At 54.4% G+C, this 25,141-nt stretch overlaps 5 protein-coding genes across 5 annotated transcripts; all 5 read right to left on the bottom strand.

Moving 5' to 3' along the window:
* Positions 1-609: 609 nt before the first annotated feature.
* On the bottom strand, positions 610-6,486 carry J4E90_002709 (uncharacterized protein; the record flags this gene model as incomplete). The annotated part of the gene is made up of 3 exons (XM_051432285.1): positions 610-2,310; positions 2,356-6,427; positions 6,482-6,486. 3 exons carry the CDS (start codon positions 6,484-6,486, stop codon positions 610-612), a joined length of 5,778 nt encoding a protein of 1,925 aa, XP_051293707.1.
* A 399-nt stretch (positions 6,487-6,885) lies between these two features.
* Positions 6,886-9,188, bottom strand: J4E90_002708 (uncharacterized protein; the record flags this gene model as incomplete). Its single annotated transcript, XM_051432284.1, has 2 exons — positions 6,886-8,723; positions 8,774-9,188. The coding sequence occupies 2 exons, from the start codon at positions 9,186-9,188 to the stop codon at positions 6,886-6,888; spliced, it is 2,253 nt and encodes a 750-aa protein (XP_051293706.1).
* A 1,103-nt stretch (positions 9,189-10,291) lies between these two features.
* On the bottom strand, positions 10,292-13,030 carry J4E90_002707 (uncharacterized protein; the record flags this gene model as incomplete). Its single annotated transcript, XM_051432283.1, has 1 exon — positions 10,292-13,030. The coding sequence occupies one exon, from the start codon at positions 13,028-13,030 to the stop codon at positions 10,292-10,294; it is 2,739 nt and encodes a 912-aa protein (XP_051293705.1).
* An 893-nt stretch (positions 13,031-13,923) lies between these two features.
* On the bottom strand, positions 13,924-15,792 carry J4E90_002706 (uncharacterized protein; the record flags this gene model as incomplete). The annotated part of the gene is made up of 1 exon (XM_051432282.1): positions 13,924-15,792. One exon carries the CDS (start codon positions 15,790-15,792, stop codon positions 13,924-13,926), a length of 1,869 nt encoding a protein of 622 aa, XP_051293704.1.
* Positions 15,793-21,165: 5,373 nt separating this feature from the next.
* J4E90_002705 (uncharacterized protein) lies at positions 21,166-24,057 on the bottom strand (the record flags this gene model as incomplete). Its single annotated transcript, XM_051432281.1, has 1 exon — positions 21,166-24,057. The coding sequence occupies one exon, from the start codon at positions 24,055-24,057 to the stop codon at positions 21,166-21,168; it is 2,892 nt and encodes a 963-aa protein (XP_051293703.1).
* Between the last annotated feature and the right edge of the window lie 1,084 nt (positions 24,058-25,141).

Below are 25,141 nucleotides of genomic sequence, written 5' to 3'. Positions count from 1 at the left end.
GCCGAATGTACAATTGGAAGATTCCACTCCAATAGCCAGAGCATTCAACAGCTAACTGGACCTGGCTTGAGGGAAGGTTACTCAACGAGCAAAGAGATCTAAATGTCTATTAGCCATAAGCGCAAAGAAGAAGCCCATTTTTTTCACCGCGTCACCGCCAACGCCTCCCGCCAATCGGAGTGTATAGGTGGGGCGAACTAATCACCTCACTTTCCTATACGGGCTAGACCAGACGCGCCCTACCATGCATGCTCCATGCCGACATGCATACCTGATTTAGCCGCTTGCGCGTGGAATCCGGGGGAAACGAGAGGCCCAGGTGAGATGTTGAGTGTTTTTGAGATGGAGGTAGACTAGTATTGCTTATTCTGTGTGTTATGGAGTCATACTGCGTGAGTATATGCAGATGCATGACTGGGACATATTGGAGTGTCGCCTGGGATACGGCGGTGTGCAAAAGGGCCAAGAGATGGGGTATGCGTAAGTGGTATGCGGATGTGTTGCTTTTTGACAAGGGCCAAGAGGCAAGTACGTGATTCTAGTTGCTCTACGAGAATAACGATATTATCTATCAGACTGAAAGCCTCCATACGTCTCGCCCTCATCCGCCTAGTAGGGAATTCCATTAGTAATAAGTTGGAACCGATCATACGTTCCGGTCGAGTAACTCCCCCTACTCTTCTCAATCAAGCCCCTCATGTAATCAGCCGCCTCCCTCTCGCTCTTATCCAACACAAAGCGATCGCGGAAGTTCTTCATACTCTCGGGTTTGAAGCACGGTAGTCCACTATCCAACATGACCTGTACGACGTGGCAAAGATGCTCGCAATGCTGTCTGCTAGCGAGGAAAGCCTTGACAGTGAGTTCCTCGAACCAGCGGTACGCCTGCGATTGGTACGGGTTTGCTGCATTTTTACCAGACATGACGGCAATCATCTCGGCTGTGAGTTTGAAGGGTGCGCGTTCGAATTTGATGCCGCCGGGTGCGATGTCGAAGCAGAAACCAAAGTCGATGTGGATGATGTGGCCGGCGTCGTCGATCATGATGTTGCCGTTGTGTCGGTCCTTGAATTGCAGAAGGAAACTGATCACGGAGTAGGCGGCCATGGATTTCACAAAGTTGGAGCGCGCTTCTTGGTAGCGGATCGAGTCTTCGTTGCCGTAGCGTGACACGAAGTAGTCGTCAAGTCTGTTGACGGCTTCACGACCGAGCATGTCTCGTGATATGGAGTTGGGGAGTACATCAATGACTCCGCAACCCGGTGCGGTTGCTGTGACACGGTAGGGGAAGACCCAGACGTCGAGACCGACGGTATTAAAAATTCCGCGGAAAGCAGCAATCATCTGTAGTGCAAGCACATCTTGACGGCAGTCGTCTCCGACTTTGAAGATCGCAGAGAGCCACGTTTCGTAGCTGTTGTCCCGCTGACGCGCAATATCGCGGTTGTCGTCTTCCTGATCTTCCAGATCCTGATCATCGGGCCTCGTCTTTCTGATGCGGAATGTAGCCATGAAAGGTGTCTTTGCATGACTTTGTAGGGGCTTGCCGGACTTGCGATCAATACCAATGACTTGACCATCTGGATTGGAGGGTAGGTAAACCCCGACTTCTACTTGAATCTTGCGAAGTTCTTCTTCGATCTTCTGTTTCTTGACCTCTTTGGGTTCATGCAGGACGGAGCGCAGGGTACCCGAGATGCCTGTAACCTCGTTGAAGAAAGCGAACTCGCGCTCGTAGAAGGCATGGTCTTCCTTAGAGAAACTAGACTCCAAGCTACCCATGACCTTGTCAAGCGTGGGCTTGACGGGATCAGGTACCTCGGATGCTTCATCCTTGTACGCGTTTGCCTTCATGTTCCAGATGATCTGGTGAGCAAATAGCTGCGAGAACTTGGCCGTCTCGATGATGTACCGCTCGACGTAGCCCAGGACGTCGTATCGAAGAGTTTGTACAATCTGATATACGTAGAAGAACATGACGTCAACCGAGTGGCTCTCCAATGCTCTCATCGCATACTGGATAATGAAAGGATGGTTGCCATAAGCCGGAAGGAAGTACGTGACGGCCGTGATAGGGTTCACAGGCTTCCAGTAGAGCATATACTTAAGCTGGAATGACACGTCGCTCGGTAAGAGATTGCCTAGAAGAATCTCTAGAGCATCAGGCTCATCTAAAACCTTGTGCGGGAAGTTCAGTACCTGCCATCGAACCTCGTTGTTGAGGCGCTGCGACTGGAAGCGCTTGAGGAGGTGTACAGCAATGGCAGGGTTCTCCGTCCACGCGGTCTTTAGATGAGCAGACACGGCAGTCTAGTTACGTTAGCTCCTATCGATTCGTGTATACAGATGACTTACATCAGGAAGTGTATTGTTGTGGCGCCCAGAAGTAAAGTGGTGCTTCTTGCCGTAATCGAGTGGGAACAACCACACCATGAGACGGGTCTGCTCATTTGAGAGCAGCAAGGAGAGGAGATCTTGCTTTGCCTTCAGTTTCGTGCCAATCTCAGTAACAGTTGTGACCTTTCCGATAAGGTCAAGCTGCGCCTGCACGTCTGCAAGGACATGTGTTTCAGCCTTGATCTGTAGGCGGTTGCCTCCAAAGGACCATTGCGGGGCTTTCGCAAACCACGCCAGAGCAGCAGTCAGTATGCGATCCGTCAGGCGCCATTTAATGGTCGCCGACAATGTGGTACAGTGACGTGCAATGCGCAATCCAAGCAGAACGATATGGAAGTACGACTCGCGAGCAAGGGGCTGCGAGCAACCACCACTCATGGCATCGAGCGTGATGTGCATTAGCCGAACGTAAACACGCTCAACGTCCGCTCTGCTCAACCTCGAGGCACTGAAGTGGCTAGATAAGAACTGCAGTAGGCGGAAGTGCGGAGCGATCAGATTGTAGATCTGCTGCTGGCGTTTTGAGAGTGCTTCTTTGTCTGTTGCAGCGAATTCTTGCTTTCCGTAGAAGGGATCTTCGTGTCTCAGTGCAGGGCTGAAGATACCACGACGCTTGCGCACCGTATTCTCCCAATTTTCTGCAATGGCGACGAGGATGCGGGATTCCATACGAGGGTTCTCTTTGGCAACGCTCGTCCACAGTGATATACCCAGCTTAATGGACTGCTTCGAGAACACGGCGAAGGGAATTCCGACTAGATGCTGAACGATAGGCGACTGGTCCGTCTTCACCCTGCATAGAAGCGCAGCCGCTCTCCGCAATATATCGCGAAGCTCAGCAATTGTCACATGCTTGTGATTAAGGGTGCGGTTCTCCAAGTCCACTAGAAGATTCGTCGCTTCGTGTAAGCTTCGTGAGAGGTATGTCGACTTCCGTCCAGAAGCCGGTGCACCCTGGAGCCATTCCTCTTCTTGATCAGCAACGCCCTCGAGAAACTTGTATTCCTGTCTCGTGGTATATTGAGTGATGAAGTCCGACGCAGTGTTGATGTTGATGCCCTGGCGTTCAATAGCACCAAGGCGCTGATCAGTTGACGGAATGACGGACCCCATCTCTAACGCAAAAGATCGTCCGAGCGATATATGACCAAACGTCATTTCATCATCGAATTCGGACAGATACGACTGAAGAAGCCCTTTGACATCGAGTGGAGCAATGTCGAGCGCTCCCTTCACCCAAGCGATTGCACGCTTGTGTAACGCCTCGAGAGTCGCTCGTCGGAAAGCGTAGTCATCAGACAGCTCAACCACTATATTGGACCGCTTTGATGTAAAGGTCGACTTCCAGGTATAATCATCAGTCTCGCCTTCAAGGCAACTGTACCACATCATCGAAAGGAGCTCTAAGAGGGCAAATAGCGCACTCTTTTGACATAGCGTAGATGGCACTTCGCGGATAATGATATCTGCACAGGTAGCTGCCGCTTGTTGAACGCGGGCAATACGGTGACAGCACGCGGAGAATATCGTTGCTAGCTGGCGCGCAAGGTACGGGGTCGAGAATGTGTGGGATTGACCCGACAGCGTCTTTGCCAGATAGGTTCGAACGGCCGTTGTTGCAATGGCAGCCATGCAATTACCCACTGCGCCAATTCGCAGCTTTGGATCAAGAAAGTACGCAAGCGCCTTGGTGCAATCACCGGCACTTGCGCGTAAATCTTCGACCAGATATGCAGTGCTCAGGAACACTGCTTCCTGATAACTCAAGGACTTGGTGTCGGGCTCACATGACGGAAGCAGTTTCCCAAGCCTCTTCTTCTGCTCGACTGTATGTTCAGGCGACTTACCGCGACGCAACACCGTGTTGAGTTCGATGTCACTTTCCGAAAGGAAGGGCCGCTCCTCTGCGATGAGGGGCTTGCTGAACCGTGCAAGAGTGCGCAACTCTTCCCTGTGTTGTTTGCCAAGATCGGACAGCAGATCGAAGCCATGAACAACGATATTGAACCAAGCATCACGCTGGAGCCCAATGATGGAATCATCCAGCTCGGAGAACTCCGCTCGTTCCGCATTTCGTTCAAGCAAAAGCGCGAGAGGCTTTAGTATCTGCGCAATCTCTTGAGCCGCGAGCTCAGTATCTCTCAGATGGCGATGCGAAGTCTCCTGGGCGTCTCCCTTGCTGACGATGGTGTCTAGCAGATGTGTAAGATAAATTTCGAAGGTAGGCTCATCGGCAGAAATCTCCCTAGAGAGGTTGAGACGCGCAGCCATGACAGCTTCGAGTGTAGCCACATCGTCTGAAACCAGTGCATCATGCGAGAGTTTAGTGTAGACCTTGAGCAGACTTCTAAATTCTCCAGGCGGACTGTGCACACCCAGGAAAGCTGAATCGGTGATGATCTTCGCATCTACAACTTTTCCAGAACGGCCGACCTTCTGGACAAGCATCGAAAGTGCCAGCGCCGTGATCTTTGGATCTTTGCAGTTTCTTGCGACGGACACGATGGTCTCCACGACAGTAGTATGTACATGGTGCGGCTCATCCACATCACTTGGTGTGAGTGAGATGGTGCTACCGTTCTGGTTCTGATAGACACCACCTGTACGTGCAGGCTTGCCGTTGCCGTTCAAGGTGGGAGATGAAGAAGGGTTGCGGTCAGGTTTAGGAGCGACGCTGATGACATTGCCCAAGCTGTACAGTGTCGTAATGATGGCATCCTGGGGAAGAAGAGTTAGAACAGCGGCGAGCGACTCAGCTGCGACGGAAGTTGTTCGATGGTCGAAGTTGGCTTGAACAATGACTCGAGGGAGCGAACGACCGAGGCTAGACGCCAGCTGCGGCGAGACTTTGGCGAGGATGGCCATGGACTTGAGGACTGTGGAAGCCAATTCATGGTCCGCGCTCTGTACCGGATCGTTGAGCACATTGTCGAGCCAGGTAGTCAAAACTTCTGCGTCTGTGACATCCGTGTCGTCGTCGTAAATGGTACAGCAAAGATACGTGACAAGTACCTTTGCCTTGACGGAAGAGGCCTGTTGCTGCTGCCAGGCAGATCCAACCCGTTGTAGATAATCCATATCATTCTCCAGACGTTCCATCTCTTCCCCTGCAATCTTAGCCAGCCCCTCAGCCAGCGAGTTCTCAGCCGAGTCCCTAAGAATCTGGTGGTTCTTCCTGTGGAGCGTGGTCTGTAGGTGATCAAGAATAGACGTTTGCGAAGTGAGGTGCGCACTGGTCCCAACCAGCAGCGAAGCAGACGCCAGCACAACCTTCAGAAAAGAGTCGTGCAGAATCATCGCGCCAAGTGGTCGTCCAGTAGCAGCATAATGCTTCGTGTACCGCCTCCACTCCCTCAATCCGTGTTGGTGGGAGCGCGCATTACGCACAATCGACAGCACGGTTTCGAATGCGATGAGGAAGTTCTCTGTCAAAGCTGCTCGGACGTCTTGAATAAGTTGGAGTCTCTCGTATGCATTCCAGAAGTGGGTGTGCTCAGCAGCAGCACTCAGGAAGCCTAGCATCGAGAGATTGTGTGTCATGACGCGCGCCAGCTCGCCATCGGCAGCGTAGTCGTCGGCCCCATCGTCGACGAATTGTTCCCCCGAGAGCTCCGCTGCTGCTGCGACCCAACCGGAGAGGTAAGCACCGAGTGCCGTGGCAGCTTGCGTCCGTAGCTGATCATGCCGGAGGCCGAGCGAGAGGACGGCACACGTGAGGTTGTAGGTAAGAACTTCGTACGGCGCGGGCTCGAAGGCGCGTAGGCTGGGCGAGGGCGCAAGCGTCTGCGCGTGAGATGCGATAAGGTATGGGGAGAGGCGTGTCAGCAGCTTCTCAGCGACGTCGATCGACTCGATGTAGGGTGCGGATTTGCATAGGGCGAGAACAGCCTCCAGTTCTTGCAGTTTCATGGAGCTTGCCGCCGGGCATCTTTTGAACAACCTCGCAAAGTCGGAATGGGTGGCATCTACCGACGGCGACTGCGCGGACAGACGGGCAAGCTTCTCGAGCGCATTGCTTCGGATGGTGCGTCTATAGCAATACGATGTCAGCTGCCTGTATACCTTATTGGGCTTCAGCACTTACGCCATCTTCAAGACGCTTCCTGATGTCTCCGCCGCGCTTTGGTGTAGCGCGGTATAGGGACGCGTGGTTATGAGTTGTCCCTGGCCGAGTGACGAAACTACCGCGGACCTCCGAGCTACCTCCTTGGTGCTGATTGGTTGTAGCTTCCACCACCAATACTTCCTCATTAACCCAAAGCTATCAAGTCGAACAGCTCACACATGAAGACTACGTATACATTGGGGCAGAAAAATGATTCAATTCGATCCGGGGATATGGGTAAAAAGACTCTTCTACACTCCGGTCACATGCCCCAAGAAACCTCCATCAATAAACGCCTTGCCAGATCGCATAACAGACGTGAAACCCCAAAGGGCCTTCCATATGCACAAGCACCAAAGTCAACGCCGACACTGAAATGCACCTCAATCGTCTGCTGGTTCAACACGAACCAGCACCTCTTCAAGGAAACCCTCCAAGAAGCCTGCGACCTCTCCACCCATGCCCACCTCTCCTTTCTCGTCCCAGTGATCCAACTCTTCAAATTTCCCCTTTATGTCATTAACTAGGCGAGTGACCTTCTCATGGCATTCTTGCCTTTGCCGTCTGCGCTCAATGAAGCCCTGCGCATCATCCAGCGACCGAGCCGATTCTTGCTTGTTCCTGACGCTAAGATGATAGGCACGACGAGACAGTGCAGCCTCAAGGGCTGGTATCACCACACCGCTGAGTGCTGTGATCTCGACGGGCGCCGCTGGAGAACCTTGCGTTTGAGCGAGGCTAGGATGATTTGACGTCGGCTTGGGTCTACCGAAGGAGCCGCGCGACATGGGCGAAGGCTTGGTGACGTGTGGTGGAGGGGGAGGGGGTGATTGGGCAACTTGTTGCTGTCTTGGCTGTGACTGCCAATTTGACGACATTGGACTGCCAAATGGGTCGTTCGACGATGACGATGAGTCAGGTCGGGATGCAGAACTTGGGCTGAAAGATGTGAACGATTGTTGTGTTGGCGGAAGTGGCTTCTGCCCTGCCAGAGACGGTAGTCCTTGCTGACCAACGAGCGGTGGTAGAGGCTTCTGAACTTGCACCGGGGTCGGTGCTTGTTGTTGTACCCGAATAGGACTTTGCAACGGCTTCGGTGCTTGGCTTTGCGAACTGCTTTGACCAGGACTTGCAGACTGTCCACGAAATGGCGGTATTTCGGGTATAGTCATCTGCGGTAGAACCGAAGCGCGGCTTGGAGTTGGAACACGCTGTTGTGGTGTGAGTTCCACACTCCTCATTTCTGCAGCAATCTCCCGTTGTACGAAGTCGTCATAAGTGTGCTGTAGTGGTGTTTGTCGCCTGGGTTGTTGCGGGGCCTGTGGCTTTGTTGGTGTGACTAGCCCTCTGTTGGGTGGAGGCTGGAAAAGGCCAGGCACAGGGGACTTTCGTGGAAGCTCTAGGGCTGGTTGGGGGAATGAAGGAGCTGATCTTTTCTCTGGTGATGCTGGCAGCGGTATCCGAGCAGCGGTCCTCACAGAGCCAGGTGAGCCTTGTGTTTGCAATGGCGCTAAGCGTTTAGTCGGCGATGGTGGTTGTCGGAGGGTGTCGTCGTTCTCATCGCCGTAGCCACCGCTGTTCTGTGTAACAGGCTTGCGTTGTGGCGAAGGGTTCCTCGCATTGGCACCCGCATCGTTCATTGGGGCGAGCGCCGGTCCCCGGCCACCTCCTGTTGGCCGCACAGTTCCAAAATCCCAAAGGTCTTCATTGACAGGCTCCTTCCTCTTCACGGGAGTGGCTTCATCTTCTGACTCGGCTGCTTCTTTCGGATATCTGACCTTCCAGTCCTGATATCTCGAGATGAGCTCTTGCAGACGGGCGGGCTTACCAGCCTTTCGGATGAAGTTTGTCAGCAGAAGCTGCTTTGCGCTCGGACGCTCCTTGGGATCCTTTCTTAGGCAGAGTTCGACAAACTCTTTGAAAGCGGGTGAGAAGTTGCCCTGTAGTGTTGGTGGTGGATTTTTCGGAATGAGGAAGAGGACCTTCATCGGGTGGATGTCGGCATATGGAGGCTCGCCGTTTGCCAGTTCCAGCGCGGTAATACCCAGAGACCAGATATCAGCCTTGCCGTCGTAGCCAGATTGCTTAATCACCTCAGGGGCCATCCAGAAGGGCGTTCCAACAAATGTGTTCTTCTTCGTCATGGTCGCCGATAGTTGTCCAGAGACGCCAAAATCAGCGAGCTTGACTTGGCCATTTGCGCTGACCAAGATGTTTGCCGCTGTTATTACGTTAGTCTTCTCCCGCATACAGCCGAACCAGCGGGCGTACCTTTGATGTCCCTATGCAGCTTGTGGTCGTCGTGGAGATATGTCAAACCCATCAACAGTTCCTTCAGTATGACTGCAATTTCAGCCTCTGCTATCTGGCCTGGCTTCATCAAATCTGCGCAACTTCCGCCTGAGCAGAACTCCATGACAATCCACAGGTCGGAGCCGGCCAGAAAGGAGCCGTAGTACTTTGTGACGTACGGCGAGTTCATGCCGGAGAGGATCATGATCTCACCCATAATGTCGTCAACCTCGTCTTCGGCATTCTCGACGTCGATGACCTTGATAGCGACTGTGTGGCCTGTCCGCCGGTCAAGGCCCTTGTAGACCTTGCCAAAGCTACCGCCGCCGATGCATTCCTGCTTGGTGTAGAGGGTGTTCGGATCGACCGACTCGTTCGCGCCTAGTTCGGCCATGTGCGCAACCTTGCACCGGGGGCGTCAAGGGCTGTGTGTTGAAACGGACTGGACGTAGAGCAAGAATGCGATTAAGACGAGCGGATTGAGGATATGCGCATGCGCGGTGCCCGGGGTAAAGCGAAGGACTCGGTTCGACAGCGACGGGGGCGGTCGGTGAGCGGATCGAGCAGACTGGTGGCCGGATCTGGTGAAGAAAGGCGTCAGTCAGTGTCAAGGCAAGAGACGCAGGCCGTGGCAGTCGACCACCAAACAAGGCGATGTCGTCTGCACCTACCAAAGAGCGGTTGCTTCGTAAACACCCAATTGCGAGGGCAACAGCGAATGGCGGGGGCCGCAGCGGAGCGAGAACAGGTGGGCAGCTGCGCGAATCGGGAGGCAGGTGTAGTCGAGCCAGAAACCCCAGATCCGGCGAGATTGGGTTGTTGTATGGGCCGCCCGAGCGAGAGTTGGCCTGTTTACTGTCCCGCTCGCGCTCTGTTGTCATAGAGGGACATGCATGCCCGGCGCGTCAACGTGCAGGGATGCGTCGCGTTCGACTAATGAGCTCCAAACCAAAAGCAAAACATCCGTATAATGACGACCATCGGCATCGCATCAAATGCACGCAGGCACTCCTCAGCTATGGTATCCTACCATCCTTACCAATGGGTCGCGTCACACAAACTTCTCGAGGGCTTCTAATGTGGTTGCGCGAGGTCGTCTGCTGCTATGCGTCTCATCGCCTGTCGGACAGGCTAAGATGATTGGAGTACCATCAACAGCCTCAAGTTTCGCCATCGTCCACGTTCCAAACCTAGTCTTGCTCACAACGGAAACTCACTTGCACTGCAGGCCCAATCAACATGTTGAAGTAAATACATGTGACGTCATTGTAAATATAATCCTAGTAAATGGTATACGTTCAACTGCTCCGCGGCCACACTACAATGGAAGAAAGCGTGTCCTGTCCATCTCCGCACTCACAAACTGGGTATCCATATATCTCGGCCGTTAGGAAGCCATAAATCGTATCAGCCATGGTTCCCAAGTCGTAAAGAATAACAAACGCCGCAAATAGACCCCAACGCAAATGCAAATATTCCAACAAACCCCCTATTACCTTAGAAACGTCTACGTATCCTCTCCGCAAGCGCTACATCCTCCTCGCTCTCTTCTTCCACGGGTGCTGGTGTTCTCCGTTCGCGTGCACGATGTGCTTTTCTTCTCCGGTTGTTGCTGACGTTGCTGGCCGAGTCATCCGGTCCAACCTCGCTTCTCAGATCATCGATTCCTTCATCAGGGTCGCGCATGTTGGCTGGCGTATCAGACCTGACTTCAATGCCACCCATGCCAGCACCTCTACGCTGCTGCGCCACCATGGACAAACCTGCAGCTCGCTCTCGCAGACGACGGCGCACAGTCTCGGCTTGGTTGTGGAGCTGTTCAAATGCGTCCTCCATAGCCTCCATACCAAGATAAATCTCGCGCTCGATTTCGGCAAGCACGGCAATCTCGGTCTCTTCATCGATCTGCACAGGGGCTCCGCCGGGCGGACGGACAGACCCAGGGCGGGCAGATCCCGGTCGAGAGTACGGACTTGGGCTGAAGCTGCCGTACCGGTTCGGTGGTACTGGTGATGCAAATCGTTGCGGTCCATCGCCGGGTCGGACCTGTCCTGCTCTTGAGCCTGATCGGGGAGGTGTTGTGTTCATATCAGGTAGGTCATCGACGCCTGACCAAAGGAAGCCATCGAAGCGTCCAGAGACGAGAATCTCCCATTCGTGTTTGGTCACAGCTGCCAAGGTAGCAAGCATATTGTGCATGTCTGGATGGCGGATGAGATACATGACCACTAGCTGGTCGCGCGGTGGAGTGTAGAGTCGATATAGACGCTGTAGCGCCAAACCAGCTTTTGCCAAGTACGGCGGCGTCCCACTGTCCGGCTTTTGAGTGCGAGGATTTGGGAGTTTGTCCAACCCCCATAAGAGTGCATAGAAGAGTGGTCGTTGTGGCTGTTCCAATCGGGTGAGCATGATAAAAGTCAACGTTTCATCGTCAGCGTCCTCGGGGACACCGTCTTGTTGGTCTGATAGCCAAGACTGCACGGCAACTTTGGTCTTTTTCGACTGCTTTTCGTAGTGCTCGCGGTATTGCTCAGGTACATCAACATCAATGCGCTGACATGGTGCTTCAAGATCAGACGATATGCCCAGTCCAGGCTCGGCACCTTGCTCATAAGGTGGCCAAGTCGGCAATTCGCAACGTCCAGACACTAGCTCTAAGATTTCTCCCCAGTTGACACCTGCAGAATCTTCCACAACCGACTGCTCGAAGCACATCATGCACTGACAATGCTCCGAGGATATGTTGCGAGCAAAAACGTTCTCGAGACGATCGAGAAGACGCCGCGCAACCGAACGATAACCGGTGGCTACCGCCAAAGATCCGCTTGTGTCCATGACGGTGTTGTAGCTGTTGAGTACATTCTGCAGAGGCTTGAAGAAAGATCGGACATCGTGCGCTTGTGCTCCAGATAGCCTTGGTGTAGTGTACTGAGAATAGGCAGAGGCTGGAACTCCATCAATAGCCGCTAGTAGACTTCGCGGGATAGCTTTGGCCAGACCGCCATTCTGGAGCAGGTAGTCGACGCGAGGAGCTTCCATCATGGCTGGAGGAGGAGGCGGGGGTGGTGGGGTCATTGGGGACTGGGCATAGCTGGGATCTACGGATTGTGTGCGCGACATGGGGTCTGTCATAACTTCGATCATGGGCGGCCCATCCTTGACAGAAGATACAACAGAGGGAAGAACGGAGTGCTGGGTAGGTGTACGTGGTGATGAATCGACCACAGAAGAAGGCGAGACATCGGAACGCGGGGGTGATTGGCTGCGGCGGTAAGAGTTGCGATCTTGTACGACTGAAGTGGCGTCTGAGTCGAGTGTATATTCCGAGGGCGCTCTCGTCTTCATCTTGACAGGTGTTGACGTCCTGCTTGGTGTCGACGTTCTGCTCGGGGTCGATGTCCTGCCTGGGGGCCGAGCGCTGGATGGACTCACGGTCCTCGTTCTCGTCTCCAATTGTGGAGACTTGGCACGGATGGTGCTAGGCTGCGATCCAGTGGTAGAAGTGAGGTCTGTGCCGTCGAACGTATCCTCGTCTCTGACACTTGAGCGCGACGCGATCCGCGGGCCTGCCGTCGAAGTCATGCGCGTGCCGCTGTCTACGCTTTGGCGACCCTCCTCCATCTCTCGCGCGATCATGTCAGGGTCCTTCCTTCGCATGCTGTTGACACTGGCCGTCTTCCTAAGATCTGCGCCTGTGGTCTCAGTGAGCGGGGGACTCGGTGGTGCCCGTGGTGGAGGCGGGGGTGGTGCTCGGTTTGGTGGATGCGGTGCGACTGGCCGCTCGCCGTCCCTGCCTGGCGAGGCCTCGCCATCTGTGGCCTCTGGCGTCGAGGTCGACTTCCTCTTCTCTACACCGTCGCGGGAATAGATGCTCTCTTTGGCGTATGTTTTGGAGTGCGACGGGTAGGGTAAGCTGATCCGCGATGTGTTGTCGGAGCCCAACGAGCCGCGGCGTCCCATCTCGGGCACGACGGCCATCTTGTGCGACTTGGACGTTTGCGACGACGACAAGGTCGAGGTGGACGTCGAGTTGCGCACACGTTCCGTCGACGGGCGCCTGGGCAGCGGCGGGTTCTCAGCGTCGTCTTCCTTGGAGGCCGACGAGCGGGTTTTGCGGGAGCGGGTGCTCTTATGGCGCTCGCGGTCCCTATCCTTGTCCTTGGAGCGGTGGGTGCTGCGCTCGCGGTCCGGGTCCTTCTTGCTGCGGCGGCGGTGCGAGTTGGACGACGTCTCCATGGTGAAGAGGCGGCGTGGAGCTCGTTGGTGTGACTGTGGGCCGGGACGCTGGACGGGCTTCTGCGGGTGCGATCACCAGCGCGGCTATGGGCAGCTTCAATTGGGCGTCGGGTGCGGGCACTTTGCGCGGGTGCGCCTATCAGGACAGCAGCTCGCCATCCATCTACACAAATCAAGGCAGGGTGCGGTGAGGGGTTTACGGTCTTGGGTGCGTTGTAGGGGGAGTTTTGGGTTGTAGTACTCTGACGTGTAGCAGCCAAGTGGGCCGGGCTCGGGACTGGGCGCAGTGTTGACTGCGGGCTATCCTTAGCACCTGTCTAGCCCGAAGGGTCTTCCTTACCCACCTGGGCACCCTCACCCATGGATCACCACTGCTGCAACACCATGGCAACGACTGCGCGTGGGAACTGGTTCATGCACGGCATCGCTTTAGCATGCGATGCAGCAACAACAGCAACCGCCTTGTTATTCGACTTTGTCCATTGTGCTACCCGCACTGCCAGGAAGATGCTGGGCGCGTGGCTTCACACGCTTTGCTGGCGTGGCAGGTCACGTCACATCTCCAAGATCGGCAAGTCATGACCGTCACGGGGAACCTTCTAGCAAAGAAACATTGACATGATGGTAACTAGTCTAATATACAGGTGTGAAGGGTAGTAACCGCAGAACAAGGTAGGGAAATGCCAAACATCGCGAGTAATCTTAGCATGGGGTATCATTGTAACATGCTCGTCGTGATCCTTGACGTATGTTGATCCATGTAGAAGCCCGAAATCTCTCTGTTGCTCAATCTTGGGTTTTGTACTCCGTAGAACGCCTCCGTTATCCAAGCACAAAAAGCAGTGCAAGCCTCACCACAGCGACAACATGCAGCAGCAACGTCACCATTCACGCTATTGAGCCTGTTGGTGGGCTTGCGTGTTGTTGACATGCTGCTGAGCCAACTGGGCCCGGAGCGTGGTGATCTCGTTCTGCAGCGTGGCGATCTTGTCGTTGTGTTCCTTTTCCATTCTCGCCATGCGAGACTCTATATCGCGAACGTACTGCCACACATCGACCTGGCTGCCCATGACTTCGCGCATGCTACCGCCACTTCCACCGTGGCTTGACATGCTGCCCGGCTGCGAGCTGCTACCAGGAGCGGCCATGGTCTGATGTTGCAGCATGCTAGGGCCATTGCTTTTGCCGCCTTGAGAGCCCTGCTTAGGGGGCATAGGACTGAGCCCAGGGAGAGATGGCAGGTGAGGCCCGCTGCTTGTGCTGGGCGGAGCTAAACCAACAGGAGGTGTCCCCCGCCCGCGAGTGTAATTTGACTGCTGATGCAAGTGATGCGACAGACTGGGGGATCGCGAGCCCGGGAGACCATTTTCTGGCGCACCCAGGCGATGCTGTTCCTGCTGCCCTGGCGACAACGGCCTGGGACTCTCCGTCATGCCACCTTGGGCGAAGACATTGGACTGCGTATTTGCGTTCTGGATCGACGAGATGCTAGTGGGAGCTGCTTTGGGCGAGACGTTAGTCGGCTGCGCAGAAGACCCTGGGTAATAAGGGCGCAAGTTGTTCTGGCTGCTCGAGCTTCGATTCGCAGCAATAGGCGGATATGTGCTGGAATGGTGAGAATACGAACCTTGGGTGGAGTTCCCAGTGTTTTGTCGCTTGCGTGCCGGCTCACTGACTCGCCGACTACCGTCTTCATCTTCGTCGCCCTCACCATCAGGCTCACCAGTATAGATGACACCGTCCATGCCCTCGTCGCCTTTGTCTCCGAGATCGTCATCCATGCCGAAGCTAGATCGGCGGCCCGCACAGCCACCCTGACCCTTATTGTGTCGCGCAAGCGCATCGCCACGTGCGAACCTGCGGCCACATTTGTAGCACGTGTGCGGACGCTCGCCGGTGTGGAGTTTCGTATGACGTTTCAGATCATGCAAACGACGGAAACGCGCCTGGCACGTGGGACATTCATAAGGCTTTTCTTGACTGTGCGTTAGTAGATGGCTCTTGAGGTTATGGTGGCGAGTGAAATCGGTTGAGCAGTATGGGCACTTGTGACGCTTGGTGGAGGGCGATTTGGGCGTATTCTGGCCGTATCCAGGCAGGCTCATTTGGCGGGCCGGGGCACGTGGATCCGGCTCCGGGGGCAAAGGCCCAGGAAACGTAAAGGCGCGGTTGCCTGGGTTGTCTCCGGGATTCGGTGCGATGAGCTGGTGGTGATGTTGGTGGTGGTGCTGCTGTGGTTGCTGCTGGTGCGCGCCTTCCCGGCCTGGATTGCCGGTGGCAGCACCTTCCGCAGCAGAAGCACCCGGCGCGTTCGGCGCGTCACCATCGCCAAAACTCGAGAGGCTGACGGGGCTCGTTTGCATGCTGTCGCCCGTGACATTGATCTGGTCGGGAATGATGAGCGGCTTCGTCGTCTTGTCAGCCTTGTTGCTTATCGGCGCCGGCTGTTGCGGAGCGTCTGAAGGGTGGCTCATGGACTGGACAGTGCCGTTCAGACTTTGCAGCGCGGCGACAGCGGGATTAGGGCTCGTCTGCCTCGCGGACTGTTCGCGGAAGCGGCGCTCATCAGCGATGGCGGCGGCTCCAGTGAGCGGCTGAGGCGAGAGTCGAGGCGACAGGCCGCCGGGAGACTTTGTGAGATGGGTGCCAAAGGTCGCTCCGCCGTTGGCATTGCGCGCGGTAGAACCTGGGGTGTTAGGCCCATTGTGGGTGGTGAATGGGCCGGTTGGCGTCGGCGTGATTGCTCGCGTCGAGGCAGCCATGGTGTAGAGCGGCGAGACGGTTCAATGAGCGTATCTTTGAGATGGGTCAGCATGGCTTCTCTCTTTCCAATGACAGCATGCGCGTCACCCGTCTCGACTATGCAGACGGAGTAGGTGCGCATGCATGGGTCGGCTAACCTTTGGGTGGATGCAGCCTCTGGTGAGGGCGCAGATGGCCGTCGTCTACCAACACTCCAGATAGACTTGGGCCGTGGAAAGCGCCAGCTTCGCAATTGACGGACGTTAGATTGCTCGCATGTGCCCTCGGTCGCAAATTGCGGCTCGGGCCAACCAAGGCGATCTGCTGGCTATTTTCCGAGCAGACGAGAACCACGGGACGCGCAAGCACGGCGGCGGCGCGAGGCAGGCGGGTGAAGAGGCGCTGCTCGAGGAAGCCGATAAATGAGGCGTGGCCGTGGAGGAGGGGTCTTCAGTCGGCACGATGTGCGACGTGCAGGCGGACGTGGGAGCACAATCGCGATCCTGGACGTGGTGCAACTAAGCGGTCGCAGGGTCGTAGGGTGCAGGTCGTCTGGTAGTCAAGGTGCCGATGACGAGGGCCCGTTGGGGACTCTTGTGGCTGATGATGGTTCCAGTCCGGGCTAAGTAAGCAGGCGGGCGTGCGGGCGTGCGTGCGCTCGAAGACGGCGACGCTGGCAGACAGTCACGGGACTTGGGTGCGGCGGCGCTTCAGTCTCGAGCGGCTGCCGTGCAATGGAGCGCGCGATGGGTGCAGACACTTGGAGGAGACGAGAAGACAGTCCGGCGATGGGACTTGGGACTTCGGCAGCAGACAAGAGGTAGCCTCAGTGCAGCGCGGCGGCTTCAACGGAATAACGCAAGCCTTTTGGGGCTGTGTATCGCCGCGGCCAACCACGCTGCGCTGCAACGACCCACCGCCAAACATCCAAGACGTGCCTCTCCAAACAACTGCGTCGCAACACGAGACACGTCGACGCCACACGCTCCGCGAGACGAGGCTCGCCCTCCCTCCAGGAAGATTCTGCCATGGCGACTCCGCGACGGCGCGCGCACCTGAGCTGAGCCTGCCAATGCTCCCAGCCTGCGTCGGGCTAGACGCGACGAGCAGCATTGAGCCGGTGTGGTGGCGCAGCCCATCCTGCTCGCGCCTGCCTCTACCGCCGCTCGCTGCTTCCCCAAGCCTACCCGTTCTTGCCGACACACCAAACCAGCCGAGTGTTGCTCCAACGAGACACCTCGCCGCCAGCGCCCGCCGATCCATGACCTACAGGCTGAAGTCGTCTGCCAGCCTAGACTGCTGCGCTCGACTTTATTGCCGTCCTACCAACGGCGCCCCTCTGTTCAGCCACCGTGACATGCGTCATTTCTCACCAGACCTTGTTTGCCATGTGCGCCGCGCCCTATTTGCTCGGTACGACCACCATGGGTCCACGCATCGAAGACCGCCTATAGATCGTCAGGTACGTCCGGCTTGGGTACCCGCCCGCAGCGCAAAACAGGTTATCGCATCCAACTTCACCGTTGACGCCCATGGTCGTTGCCAGTCCTTGATGCGATTTCGCCTCGATGCAGACAAGCCGGGATAGCCCACACCTGTCAAAAAGCAACACTTGTCACTACGCCACACCCGCCACACGATGATCTCGCCACACTTTACATTGCGAGCAACACACGTCGACGAGATTCGCCGGATCGCCCTCACTATCTACCTTCCTCTTTTGTATGATCGACTTTGATTCCCGCCACCTGTACAGCACATGGAAAAGCTAGGATATTGCCATCGCTGGTCCGTCATTGGGCCAGACCACTCACTTTACAGCATTACATGCTGATCGCGAACGTCAATCTCAGAATGAGAACTAGATGTTATGTCAGGCATATACTGCTGCCTCACAACACATGCAACGTCTAGATTTCTACCAAGGACGGCCACTGCCTGCATATGGTCTACGAAGAATGCCATTGTAGGTAATTTGGACTACTGCTGAAACATACGACCTCGTAGGCCGACTGCTAAAGAGCATGAGGAAGCTGTATCGACCAACCAGAAAGAGTTTGACTGACGGCTCTAGCAGCTGTCAGGTTCAACAACAAGGGATTCCCATGAAGACGATGTCGAGTGGTCGAATGATCCGTCGTATCCAGTATGCAGGGCACCTGCCAGTGGTACTGCCGAGGACCAGAGCTCCTCTCGAGTCTTTACCAAGAGTGAGAGCCACCTTCTTCGCCAACAGCAAGGTGTATTTGATAAACTGTGTAGGTTGGAGATGTTAAAGCCGTCAGCAGGCAGGTAACGGTGAATCATCTGACCTTTGGCTCAACACTGTATGTGATACGTTCCCCGAAAACTGGCTTGGCTTGAGTCTTGACTTCGATCTGATTATTACACTGATCCATTGGCGGCTAAGCCATAGAATTGGGAAAGGGCTTAGCGCAAATACCGGAAGGTTGTGTAGCCGAGAGTGAACTAACTCATCTTGACCTCAGACGGGCCGTACCAAAGGGATCGATCTTGGTGTTGCACCACGCTTTACCAATCGTGGCCCACGAGCGGATCCTTACTAAGGACGATCACCCTTGGTATTCTCGTTCCAGCTTACGTGAACATATTCGAGCTGTGGGGGAAGGCTGCTCAGCCTCGCCCCTCAGACGTCTCACGTAGGTGAAGGATGGAGCTGGCAGCGATGCATTCGCAATCCCTCCCATCGATCAGATGGTTGCTCGTTCAAGTTAATCTTCAAGTTTGAAACGAAAACGTTCCAAACCACAATCAAATCATTGATCGTGGTACAATACCAGACACGTCCCGAGCATCCGCAGCACGCTGCCGCTGGACATATCCCGTTTATAACGCTCCGCATTGGCAAAGAACTCGTCAAAGGCCCTGTCGTCATAATGGAGCCGAACAAAGTTCCGCTCTTGTCAAGTTGCGGCGACGACTACAGGGCGGTGGAATCGGTCCGCAATCCTTCGACCTGTGTTCGCTAAAGACTACAGTCCTGCGAACCAGTCCTACTAAAATTGTATAGTCTAACGCAGCAGACTTTCTTCTTGTCCGCTCACGTCACTCGTGAGCACATTTGATGCTTTCTCAAACGAGGCAACATATGTTGACAAGTCGCACAATCACCGAATATCCTTACTGTTAGACAGATATGTCTAGGACCCAGGAGATACCCCACACTCTGACATCGAGTTCTGCATGCGTTGGAACAATATGCGCAGGATAGTGGAGGATGCCGATGCGGCAGAGCCGGGCATGAGGTCGGCATGAGGAAGGTCGCAAGCTGCACCGAATAAACGCGCAACCGATACTATATTTGAACTTCGCTTCCTTGTCAAGGAACGTTCAAGAGTAACAAGCTATGGTGTATGAGATTGCAGAGCGGTCAATACATCCTTGAGCCACCCGTGGCTGGCAGGATCTGACGAATGAGGTGCAGGTACGCGATTTGAGCTTACCCAAAAAGGTCTAGAGAGCTTTGCGCCGACCGCATCTCTGGTTTACAGCACCCAGGAACTACTGCTGCTTGCCCCATCTCTAATGCCGCTTCCCAGCTTTCGAGATCGCTGGCCGACAGGATGGGATCTTCGCTTTTGTTGCAACTCTGTCGTTGTTCTCACGATGCCCCCACTCTAATATGACTCATTGACACATACCTTCCGTCCCAAGGTTGATTTCAAGGCACATCTCGTATACCAAGCTGGCCCGTAGAGTACGGTCAACAACCCTCTTGTCTCACTGGCTGTCCCCGCGAAAAGGATTACCGGTGAGCCTCTAGATCAAGAGCTGGAATGTAATGTCCAGAAGGTAGCCTAATGATACATGCGCTATTTGTACAAGCCCACCCGACAGAGCGTTATTGACACCTCAGCCCAACGGCAAGACTACAACGGCTCGGTCATCCCGCGCCCGCTTTGGTGCATGCAGGTACTGTGTAGAACGGATTCTCACCTCAACTGAAAACTCCTTAATACTATGTACAGGTACTCGGATAGCAGTCACCAATAGCGTTTGTTGGAGCGTACTGACGAGTGAGCCTCAGAGTAAATGGTCTTTCTTACCGCTGTGAGTCTCTATGCAGTAAATCCTATACGCTAGTTCAACGTTCAAAGCTCCATTATAACTGGCGGGCCGAGAAAATGCAAGATGACAAGCGTCAAAACTGGTTAGCTTTGCGCAGCTACTCACCGAACATCATGAGCGACCCTCTTCGGTGCTTTTCGAAACTTCAGCCGCGCCCTTTTGCACATGAACCCTTCATATCAGCGTCATCATTTTAATGAAAGACTCCACTGCTTCGAGGCCACCACTTCTCATCGGCTTGGCTTGAGTATGCTGGTGCGGTGGATCATTCAACGCGCTCCTTCATCAGGCATTACGTTTTGCGGCTGAGAGACGGATCCCTTAAAATCACGTAACTATAGAGATACTGACTATGAAACAGCCTAACAGATGGAAATGAAATTCCTGTACTATAGTTCTACGTCCATACGCTACTTCCCAGCACTAAGCACGTCTCCAGCCGGCCCATCATCCTTTACAAGACACCCGTCTTGAACACATGTAACAACTGCGAGTCGCGACCACTCCAACGCAAAATTTCCATCAACACTGTCTCTACCGCTCCAGAAACTCTCTCAAGAAGGCACCGCGTCAATAAAGATCATCTCGCCAGACTCCTTAATCCCACTGCGACTTCATCCCTAGAAGCATGTCTCGAGACCAACAACCCAGCCCTCAACAAGCCACCTCGAAAAGGGAATCCGTCGTAACTGGCGACGATTCTCTAGAAGCCGGACCAAACGACTGGTCCGACATCAAAGACCCGAACGAAAGACGCAAGATACAAAACAAACTCGCCCAAAGAAGATTTCGTTCGTAGCACCAATTGTAATAGCGATTCGGTCTACTCTAATACAAACCAGGCGACAAAGTAAAAGAGCAGAAAGAGGAGACGGAGCGAGACGATGAGAATCAGCGACAAGCTGGAAGCGCATACGCATCGCCTGAACCAGAGAAGATGGATGCAAGACAGGTGCTCTCGGGTCTGCCGTGGGGTGGCATCTCTATGAGACATATTGTTGAGACGGGGAAGAGTAAATAACAGAATTCACGGCGCAACTCTCGTGAGAGTTCGACACATGATGGCGCGTCTTATACTGGCTGAGGGAGCCTTTGACCATTGTATGGGACAAGATATCGTATTCATATGTGGTGCTGGTAACTACTGATGCCTACTTATTAAAGTCCTGTGCTTCGCTGTCATGTGTTCGTCCTGCTCGTAAAAAGGCTTCTCTACTATCATACATTTTCATGTCCTGCATGGTACACCCCCCCCATTAAGCGTTGATCTCTCTCATAAGATTGCATGGTGAACTCCACAAGAATCAAGCAATAGCAGCGACCCTCTCTCTGTCCTTCGCCATCTGCTTGGCGGCTCGCTGAAGCTCTTTCCGGAGTTTTCCCTTTGTGCTCTCCATACCCTGGAAGACATCCTCGTAGTCGGTGTCGTGTCGCTTGATCAGGGTGCTCAGTACATGCTCGCCATCCTGCGCGTACATCTCAGCGATGTCGTCTACACTAGTCTCGTTGCCGACAATGTGCTGCATAACCCGCTTGGAAGTCCTTATCATCAGTTCATGAAGATCGCGCTGGTGCGGCTGCAGACTCGCCTCCCAGTCCATCTCTTCTGCTTGTGATGTTGGTAGAGGTGGGTCCGTTAATGGCTCGCGTACGGCAGAGGTCGAGCTATGGCTACTAGAAGAGCCTAGGTGTGGCGGGGAGGATTGGAGATGTATTGGCGAAGCGTCGAAGAAGTCATTGTCAGCTTCCTGATTGTCTTCACCGCCACCGATCAGAGTATCGTCCTCGTGATACGCCTGCTCGATAGGCCCACCATCGTTCAATTGCCGGATCCCTTCGTTGAGTTGTTGCGGTTGGTCCACGATCTGCCGAGTCTCTTCGAGCAAGTTCCTTGTACTTTCAGTGGCTTCTTGGTCGGCCTGAACAGTTGGCTGAGTAGTATCGATGAACCGCGAGTTGAAAGGCAAGGTGGGTACAGTCGTCTCTTTTCCTACCGCATCTCCGGGTACCTTTCGGGTCGTTGTCTTCTCTTTGGATAGCGCTGTGGGCTTTGAATGTGTGCCAGCCTGCTCGTTATGTCTCCTTGTGTCGTCTTTTTGTTGCACTCCTTGATCTCTCGACTCTTGTGTCTGATGATCTGTTGTGCCCGTATAAAGGCTCGCAACCTTGGGATTTGGGTGCGCCTTGTTCGTATCTCCTTCTGTAAGAGTCGCCTCTTTCCCACCCGAAGGCGTCTTTTGTAGGAATGGTCGACTCGCTGCAATTGAAGGTAAGGCTTCAGTTGCGTTAGAACCGGCGACTAGCAAAGGCCGCTGGTTTGAAACGTCAATCTCAGGGGCTATGTCCTCGTTCAATGAACCTTCTCCAGTCAGTCGGCGTATGAACGATGTGGCCTTCTTCCCAGCAGATCGTCGGCCAAAGGGGTCGCTTTTCGCGGTCTGCCAATCTCCTGTCTTCTTCTCCGAGGCTATATCCTCACGATCAGCGTGACCAGATATCGCTGTTGATTCTGCATTTGGTGACGCGGGGGTAGGTTTGCTGTTACTGGAGAGCATTGCGGCCTCGACAGCAATCGCATGATGCCACTCATCATTCTCTTCGGCCTCATCAGCCACAGGCGGTGACGATGCCATGTAGTGTAAAGCATCATCTCCAGAACATCTCCGTGCTTCCACAGGGGTTTGGGGCCGCACTGGTACTCCCACAGGCTTTCTACTCAGTTTGGTAGGAGTTGACGGTGTTTGAGCGACTCTTGCAGGTAATGTTGGCTTCTTGAACGGGCTCTCGGAGATATTGGCAGGTCTTTGAAGACCCAGAAGTCCTCCGATCAAGGTGTGTCGTGACGAAGGGACGGATGATGGAGGTTTTGATGGTTTCGCCAGCGGAAGAGTTTTCGCCTGTTGTTTCACGCCGGTCACAGTCGACTTCGTACCTTTGCTCGGCTCTTTACGGGATCTCTTTCTCGGGTTGGCATCGGCCATGGGGTCTGGTGTTGCTTTGCGTTTGGGGTTTGTCCTCTTTTTCGGCCTCGTCTGAGTTGGTATGAAATCTTCATCGTCGTCTGCTTCATCCTTACTGTGCGATGTGCGTGCCTTAGTATTAGTCTTGGCTGGTTCCTTGTCCGAGACAGTCTTCGAGCTTCGTGATTTTCTTTGGGGAGATGAAGCAACACTTGTTTTGTCCGAAGAAGTAGTGTGGGTATTCCTCTTGCTTTCTATAAGCATATCAAGAGCTTCATCTTCCGAGTTGAGCTTTTTGAAGATATTCTGTTTGGTGGCCTGAGATACACGGGGTAGCTTTCCTTTGCCGTACATGCGTTTCGATGTCGACGATGGATGCTGTGACTGGAGTTGCAGAGCTGTCGCATCGCTACTGTCTGCCGTACGTTTCTTGGAGGTGACACGCTCTGTCCGAAGCGTCTGGGAGCCACTTCGAAGCGATCTTCTTGCGTTTGACTGTCGGATCGAAGGCGAGCTCGCATCGATAGGCAAGTTTCGAGACACTCTCGAACGAGGTTCGCGTTCTTTCTGATGGGCTTTGATGCAACTCTCCCACTCTATTGCATCACCGGAATGCTTGAACATTAGCGATAGATCAGTCGCAATGCGTTGCGTGGAGTTGAGACGGTAGCTCCAGGGTTCGGATGTGAGTGTCATGACGAGATCACATGGTTCATGCTCTGTACGCTGAGCCTGTGAGTTGTGTAGTTTCGACGGTTCTGATCGCGTGTTCAGAATGTGCTCGACTGGTATGTCTACAAACTGGCAGTCTTTCAGGTACTCATCGGGCGCGATAATGGTCAACACTCCAGCCTCAATGAGCGCGATAGGGAACGTAGCGCTTGACTCCCGCCATTTGAACCCATCTGTGGCGAATAGTGACACTAGGTACATGACAGAGGGCTCGTTGGTTGGTCTCGCGAGTGCCAGGTCGCTCAGAATATCGAGAAAGCCTTGGAACTTCTGCATCCATTCGGCATCGGCCTGGAGCGGAAAATTCGGCGCGCTGTGTCCGACTTTTCCCGTGGACCAGAACCTGCTGTACTCGATCCCTTGTTCCAGTGCCTGCCGTATGATGATACCAGCAATAATTTTGATCTGCTCCTGTTCAGTTTCGCTCAGAATGATGGCTCCCAGATTGCGTAGACGCTTAGTCGATGCCCCGATGTGTGTGGCCACCGCCGGCATTTCCAGCATGCCTGCGAGCGCAATGCCGATCCATCGCCGCCGGATTAAAGAAAGACCAGGATCGCAGAAACTAGTCAGATAGTCCTGCGCGACTGAAGAAAGACTCGAGCTGCTGAAGTCGCGTGCAGAGACGAGTTTGTAGAGGCGTAAATTGGACGCGTCGTTGTCGGGCAGCTTGAGAGCAGCTTCAAACGAGATTGAAGTCATTGCGATAAAGGAAAGTAGAAGAGAATGGAATTAGCATTTTTCGCCCTACACGAGCAGGATAGCGGAGTGTCGTTGAAGATGTGGACGCGGGCAATGCACCTAAGGAAGTGAGAGCGCGGTACTGCTAGGATGGAAGTCGCGTCCCATCGGCGTTTGACGTCACAGCTGCAGGCGCGCGCGAGTTTCGCGTGGCGGGCTTGAAACCACGAACACCAACCAACAGTCGTTACCTGCACTTTACATTCAAAAGAAAGCGCTGCGACTAAAGGAAATCGCTGAGGACGACTAAAGGGGGTGCAAGAAAATAGGGGGGTTCCCAGCTTTCGCGGCCGCTCGTCACGGCTTCCAGTGGCTGTGAGGCGCATCGATGCCTGCATGCATGCGTTTGTACATCCCAAGATTACTATACTCACCCAGAACCGGTTCCCATGCTTTTCGGTTGGCCATACAGTTGCGAGATGGAAAGCGATGCAGAGGTTATTGAAGGTGCTGTATTCAAGGGGAGAAAATTCGGAAGAGCGGCTTCTCCTCCACGCGTTACCCCAAGCGAACGCGCTTTGGACACGCAAGGACCGCAGCATAGGGACAGGGCGTCCTACTTGTCAAAGGCATGCGGACCTTCTGCAGTCTGGCGCATCGTAATGCAGCAGCTCTCGAGCCTGCGCTCTCCGTTTCTTACCCCGCTGCAGCCTAGAAGCATGCACTCCATTGGGACGGATGCAGCCTTCTACAGCTGACCTCAATCCGTGCGAGCCCTGTATCTGCTGCAGGGGCTTCATGCTTCGCACATATGATTGCGCCCCGAACGTGGCTGGTAATTTATAGTAAGACGGAGAACGGACAAGTGTCTCGACCTTGACAACATCATGGTTGATGATGACAGTAG

Source organism: Alternaria incomplexa, assembly GCF_024043165.1.
Source record: "Alternaria incomplexa strain BMP 0042 chromosome Unknown scaffold_3, whole genome shotgun sequence".
NCBI classification, from domain to species: domain Eukaryota; kingdom Fungi; phylum Ascomycota; class Dothideomycetes; order Pleosporales; family Pleosporaceae; genus Alternaria; species Alternaria incomplexa.
Note: the sequence above shows the minus strand (reverse complement) of the source record. Positions and strands in the feature narration are given on the sequence as shown.